The sequence below is a fragment of the Borostomias antarcticus genome, assembly GCF_949987555.1.
Source record: "Borostomias antarcticus genome assembly, chromosome: 11".
NCBI classification, from domain to species: Eukaryota; Metazoa; Chordata; class Actinopteri; order Stomiiformes; family Stomiidae; genus Borostomias; species Borostomias antarcticus.
Window position 1 is genome coordinate 2,871,660 of NC_140244.1, and position 7,500 is coordinate 2,879,159.

At 50.2% G+C, this 7,500-nt stretch overlaps 1 protein-coding gene across 1 annotated transcript in view; it reads right to left on the reverse strand.

Annotated features, from left to right (window-relative positions):
• Positions 1-4,048: 4,048 nt before the first annotated feature.
• apobec2a (apolipoprotein B mRNA editing enzyme, catalytic polypeptide-like 2a) overlaps positions 4,049-7,500 on the reverse strand; it is a gene marked incomplete at both ends in the record, with an annotated part of 4,692 nt that continues 1,240 nt past the window's right edge. The window contains 2 exons of the mRNA XM_084445719.1: positions 4,049-4,352; positions 4,833-5,057. Coding sequence (XP_084301845.1) covers positions 4,049-4,352; positions 4,833-5,057 — 529 coding nt within the window. The remainder of the gene's footprint in view (positions 4,353-4,832; positions 5,058-7,500) is intronic.

Consider the following 7,500-nt stretch of genomic DNA (forward strand, 5'->3'; position numbering starts at 1 on the left):
GTAGTAGTAATAGTGTAATCCTGATATTTTGAGTAATAATGTGAGTGACAATTGTGCAATTGTGTGATGAAACCAAACTGGTACAGTTGTGTTCAGGTGATAACACACATTTATTTCAACAAAACAAAGTAACTTTGGGTCATCTATTTTTTTTGTCAGAAATAATCTTTATTCTAAGCAATAAAGATAATTTTTTAATAATGAAGTAAGGTGTTCAATACTATAAACACTCTACATCCCTTTATCAATATTTTACAATTTAGTTGGTATTTTAAATAGGATATTAAAGTTGAAATAGTGTGTATGCAACTATACAATTTTCACCCCTCCAGTAAAAAAGTTTGTAATCATTCATTCACTTTGTAAATACTAACAACAACAACAAGAACAACAACAACAACAACATGTGAGACAAATATTAAATGTGTTTCACATCAACAGTCGTAACCCAGATAGCAAGCGGATGTGTAATGATTCTGGGCCATATATGGGCCGGAACTAAGCCACAAGGGCCAGATCTGGCCTGTATATGGCCCAGATCCGCTTGCTATCTGGGAACGCACAAGTCACATACAGTAACACATCATATCTAGAGCTCATTCTCCAGAAAATAGTCAAGTCATGGGAATCAGGGGGATTAATATCAATAGCTAAATGAGGACTCCTACATGTTAGCCTACTATCATTCCTACACATTCATACACTGAATTACACAAAATATTAGTGCAGTTCATAAAAACAAAAATAGGGTAAACTGAAGAGGATGTTATGCCAATTACAATCTAATACACAACATTTACACTCTAATGCACAACATGTACAATCTAATAGACATCATTTCATGTGATAACCAGTGCAATGTGTCCAAGGAGTGCAGAACTGCAGAACATTTACTGTATATCGATATTAGAACATTTACTGTATATCGATATTAGAACATTTACTGTATATTGACATTAAAGAGTGATCCAATGAAAAACTCGACGCCACAACTTGTCATGACAACCCCAAAATAGACAGTGAGGTCACAAGTAGTGGTGCGGTCTGGAGCTGGCTTCAGAGTTCGTAAAGCGGGCTTGACATTTTTACACAGAGGCACACACACGTGCGCGCACACGCACACACACACACACACACACACACACACACACTCACACCAACAACAGCTCTATATTTCTATGTTTCATTCATGTATACATCGTTTAGAAGGATGGGATAAGTGGAGGTGATTTGGGGGAATTCTGAGCCAACAGCATTCCTGTATCTGAACAGAGAGAGAGAGAGAGAGAGAGAGAGAGAGAGAGAGAAGGGGGGAGGTTTAGAGGGTTAAAGATCAGACAAACTGGAGATGTGAGAGAGGAAAATTAACTTTGTTACTCTATGGTTTTATTTCTATTGTGGAAGAGAGGGCTACGTACCCACACACCAATCCACAGAAGAGGGGCTTGAGAGCCACTCAAAATCAATCCAGGGAAACTGAGATCAAAGTCAAAAAGCGACAGACTTTAATGAAAAAGCATCGTTGGTGACAGGTGCTCAGGTGCACACAGTGAAAAAATGAAAAAGGACAGCATGTGCTATGCTTTTTCATTAAAGTCTGTCGCTTTTTTTTACTTTGATCTCAGTTTCCCTGGAATGATTTTGGGTGACTCTCAAGCCCTCTTCTGTGGATTGGAGTGTGGGTACGTAGCCCTCTGTTCTGTCATTTACTCCTTTATAACGACGCACCCAGTCCTGATGTTTTGAGATTTCCTAGGCCCTGGCGTTATTGGCGTAGCTTCACCACTTTTTGAAATATGTATTTCTATTGTACCACTGTACCAGGAAATGACAGTGTCAGCGTGCCATTTTGCTGATTAAGTGGAAAGGGAACACCATCTGCCCTAACTTACCCTCTACCCTGCAATAACCCCCCCACTCTGCCCTAACCCGCCCCACCCTTCCCTAACTCACCCTCTACCCTGCCCTAACTCACCCTCTACCCTACCCTAACACCCCCACCCTGCCCTAACCCCCCCACCCTGCCCTAACTCACCCTCTACCCTACCCTAACCCCCCCACCCTGCCCTAACTCACCCTCTACCCTACCCTAACACCCCCACCCTGCCCTAACCCCCCCACCCTGCCCTAACTCACCCTCTACCCTACCCTAACCCCCCCACCCTGCCCTAACTCACCCTCTACCCTACCCTAACACCCCCACCCTGCCCTAACCCCCCCCACCCTGCCCTAACCCCCCCACTCTGCCCTAACCCCCCCACCCTGCCCTAACCCCCCCACCCTGCCCTAACTCACCCTCTACCCTGCCCTAACCCCCCCCACCCTGCCCTAACCCCCCCACCCTGCCCTAACTCACCCTCTACCCTGCCCTAACCCCCCCACCCTGCCCTAACCCCCCCACCCTGCCCTAACTCACCCTCTACCCTACCCTAACCACCCCACCCTGCCCTAACTCACCCTCTACCCTGCCCTAACACCCCCACCCTGCCCTAACCCCCCCACCCTGCCCTAACACCTCCACCCTGCCCTAACTCACCCTCTACCCTGCCCTAACCCCCCCCACCCTGCCCTAACCCCCCCCACCCTGCCCTAACCCCCCCACCCTGCCCTAACCCCCCACTCTGCCCTAACCCCCCCCATCCTGCCCTAACTCACCCTCTACCCTGCCCTAACCCCCCCACTCTGCCCTAACCCCCCCCCACCCTGCCCTAACTCACCCTCTACCCTGCCCTAACCCCCCCACCCTGCCCTAACCCCCCCACCCTGCCCTAACTCACCCTCTACCCTGCCCTAACCCCCCCCACCCTGCCCTAACCCCCCCACCCTACCCTAACCCCCCCACCCTGCCCTAACTCACCCTCTACCCTGCCCTAACCCCCCCCACCCTGCCCTAACCCCCCCACCCTGCCCTAACCCCCCACTCTGCCCTAACCCCCCCCATCCTGCCCTAACTCACCCTCTACCCTGCCCTAACCCCCCCACTCTGCCCTAACCCCCCCACCCTGCCCTAACTCACCCTCTACCCTGCAATAACCCCCACACTCTGCCCTAACCCCCCCACTGTGCCCTAACCCCCCCACCCTGCCCTAACTCACCCTCTACCCTGCCCTAACCCCCCCACCCTGCCCTAACCCCCCCACCCTGCCCTAACTCACCCTCTACCCTGCCCTAACCCCCCCACCCTGCCCTAACCCCCCCACCCTGCCCTAACTCACCCTCTACCCTGCCCTAACCCCCCCACTCTGCCCTAACCCCCCCACCCTGCCCTAACTCACCCTCTACCCTGCCCTAACCCCCCACTCTGCCCTAACCCCCCCACCCTGCCCTAACTCACCCTCTACCCTGCCCCAAGTCACCCTGCTGTACCAGTTACAGCTGACCTATACCCTGGATCAGCTGGCTAACTCCCCATGCAGGGGTAATACCCTGGATCAGCTGGCCAGCTCCCCATGCAGGGGTAATACCCTGGATCAGCTGGCCAACTCCCCATGGGGGGGGTAATACCCTGGATCAGCTGGCTAGCTCCCCATGCAGGGGTAATACCCTGGATCAGCTGGCTAACTCCCCATGCAGGGGTAATACCCTGGATCAGCTGGCCAGCTCCCCATGCAGGGGTAATACCCTGGATCAGCTGGCCAGCTCCCCATGCAGGGGTAATACCCTGGATCAGCTGGCTAACTCCCCATGCAGGGGTAATACCCTGGATCAGGAGCTACAACAACGGAAACTGCATCTCTTTGTCTTGGTGCCAGGAATGATCCAGTAGACTTACCGGCCTAGCTTCCGAGATAGCAAGCGGATCTGGGCCATATATGGGCCGGAACTAAGCCACAAGGGCCAGATCTGGCCTGTATATGGCCCAGATCCGCTTGCTATCTCGGTTTATTGCTCAGTGTGCATTAGTGATGATCATGTTGTGTTGTGTCCCCAGAAGTATAGTCAATCAAATACCCTGAAATTAGCACAACTGTGTTGTGTCAGTGTCAGTGTGTGTGTGTGTGTGTGTGTGTGTGTGTGTGTGTGTGGGTGGGTTGACCACTCACTGCGGTCACTGCAGGATTTCGGCCAGCTTCTCCTGGTAGTACTCGTAGTTTTCCTGGCAGTCCTCCCAGGGGGTGAAGGTCTGGTCGTCATCCTCCACGAACGTGTCCCAGGTGTAGGAGAAGTCCAGGGGCTTCATCATCCTCAGCTTGCAGCCGGCCGCCGCCAGGGCCTTCAGGCCGGCCTGGATGTCCGGCTCCTCCCAGTCGAACAGCCGGGCGCTGAAGATGGTCAGCTTTAGGTTCTTCCTGGCCCGGAGGATCTCCACCAGCTTCATGGCGCAGGTGGCACACGGGCTGGAGGACACGTACCTGCGAGGACGAGGGAGACGTGTGGAGGGAGCGGATAGCAAGCGGATCTGGGCCATATACAGGCCAGATCTGGCCCTTGTGGCTTAGTTCCAGCCCATATATGGCCCAGAATCATTACACATCCACTTGCTATCTGGGTACCAACGACATTAATACTCCTAATAAAACTACACTTCATTTGTTCAGCGAAATGGTTCCATGTGCTTGGGAAATGGTTTTCAGAGATTGAACATCGGGCTAAAACAGCCAAACCATTATAGTTTAGACTGTTGCACTTTCAACTGTCGTCGATAGACATACAGCATAATATATTACCCTAGCAGTGAATATTGCTCGTTGAATTATGGAGAAATAATTCACCAGTAGAATTCCCGATTGTCCAATCAGAATTGAATATTTCAGAGAGCCGTGTAATAATAATAATAAATAATCATGTTCAGGCACATGCCACAGGTCTGAGTCAGTATTTGGGGTCCCTACCAGGTGACGGTGTACTTGAGTTCGGGGTCACAGTTGGGCAGGACCTGGAAGAAGAAGGCCTGCTCAGAGTGGGCCCCCAGATGCTCGTCCTCCAGGTACCCTCTCAGCAGACCCATGGTGGCCGTTCCCTGGTCCACCAGGTAGCACAGGAACGTCTTGTTCCGGCCGGAGGAGTACTCCACGTTCTTGAACTGGAACTTGAAGAAGAAGGGATCGATGCGATCTCTGGGTGAGAGAGAGAGAGAGAGAGAGAGAGAGAGAGAGAGAGAGAGAGCAGGGATGGAAGATAGGGATTAATGCTCCTGTTTCTTGTCCTTACTTCAGAGCCCTGAGGGGCTTCCCAGATAGCAAGCGGATGTGTAATGATTCTGGGCCATATATGGGCCGGAACTAAGCCACAAGGGCCAGATCTGGCCTGTATATGGCCCAGATCCGCTTGCTATCTGGGTTGGATGTAGGTGGCCTGTTAGGTGCCCTCTCACAATTTCACAACAAAAGTGACACAGTTTCGTGGCTGTTGGTGTCAGTTCTGCACTTAAGAAGTCATGCATGTCTTGTCCCACCATCTTTTCCCTGCTGTGACATTCTCAGCAGACAGACATGTCATCTTCATAGCTCACCAAATATATTTTCCAGATGGCCCATTGTTGTACCGCTATTAGATGGAATTCAACAGTTACCAAACATCTTTCAAACCAGAAATCACACTTTAATCCTAAGAAAATAGACTCCCCTTACAACAATAAGCCCCCTCCTTAAAACAAAGGAATCAACAACAGGTTGGGAAAATACTCGAACCCCCATGGGCCCTCACGTTAAGCCACCCCCCGGCCCCGCCCCTTCCAAAGGGAAAGCCTTGCAGCTGTCTCTGTTGTTGGGAGAGAGGGAGAGAGAGAGAGAGAGAGAGAGAGAGAGAGAGAGAGAGAAGGGGGGGGGTAGAGAGGAAGAGGGGTGGGAGAGGGTTATGGCCTAATGTGAGAGCCGACAGACAGATCATCCCCGCACCGCAGGCGAAGGCTAATTTTAGGGCGTCGGTGCAGCCCAGGGTGGAATGCCACCTCTATTCTTAGCCCTGTGACTCCTATGGCAGGCCTGGCTTTGTGTGCTGCATTCAAAACCGCCCAACCCCCCCCCCCCTTCCCCCTCGCCCCCCCACTCACAGCTACATAGCCCCCAGACCTTGGTCAAATCCAGGCCTATCGGAACCTGATCTGCGCACACCTGGTGCAATGGAACCAGGTGCCACAAGTGCAAACCCCGCTTATCTGACACTCGGCAGACTCAATCAATCAATCAATCAATCAGTCAAAGCTTTATTTGTATAGCGCATTTCATACACAGAGGTAACACGGGCAATGTGCACAATAAGGTGACCATGCTAGTACAGTATATGTTTTTGAGTTGTAACTGTTTTGAAACATGAATGGTTCAACTGAGTTGAAACATTCCCTGGTGGTGTAGTGCACATTTCATACAGTTTGAAGATGTTTGATGTATAAATGTGTGGATGAGTCAGATAACAGCATTATAGTGGCTGTCTAACCCTGTGATGAGCTGTTCCTGATACATATCCAGGCTTAGGGAGCACTAGCTGAAGAGCCTGTATGTATGGTAAAATTTTCTTGTCTTGTGTCTTTATGTACACTTTCTGAACCTGCGTCAACCAATAAAGCTTCCATTCATTCGTTCCATTATCACAAGTTGAACCATGCCATACAAACGTGAGGGATATTCCGGAAGCTTATTCAAATCCACACGTTTTGCTTGTGAGGCGGCCATTTTGAAAATCTAGGACCTGAGTCATGCCAGTGCATAGTCGAGGCTTTCCGAGGCCAGCTGTATCTGGATTCAGCTGAGTGGGATTCCAGGAGTAATCTATATACTAACACTGAGATGCTTGTTTAGACCCATTGACGTGATGGGCGTGAGCTCATTAATGGGGTTATAATTCACTCAGATGACCCAAGTCCCTGATTGGTTAGCCTGGGGTTGTGACAGTGTTGCGTGAGTGTTGCGCTCCCATTGCAATATTTATAGAGAGAGAGATGTTCTGCATTTTGTTAGTCTTTTCTGGACAGATCTTATTTTAAAATCAAATGCGTGCCATTAGCACATTAAAGACTTGTTTTTATTGCTAGCGCGCGCACACACACACACACACACACACAAACATTCACAAACACACATGCACACATACACACACACATACACACATGTACAGTACACACGCAAACGCACACACACACACACACACACACACACACACACACAGAAACACACGCATAGGTATTGTTTCAAGGGGACACACAAACAAAACCTATGGGCTTTCCCCCACTACCATCATCACAACACCTCGACCTGTATTAGACCAAGTATCACTGGCATCTGTCACCAGCCGTCAGAGCCTGGCCACTGATTCCTGACCTGGCAACCCTTGGACCTGGCAACCAAGTCACTCCCCATGAAATGACGATGCAGGTTTTAACACTGGGCTTCTGGCAAGCAGCCAGTGACCGGGCCAGCCAGGTGGATTAAGCCAATAAATGGAAGATTAGTTTGAGCCCCCACAAATCAAAACAATTGGGATGAAAAATCCCTGCGGGCATAGTTCAAATTTGATGGGCTTCAAGGCCGATATTTATAGTGTTGTTAATTTTATACACACACA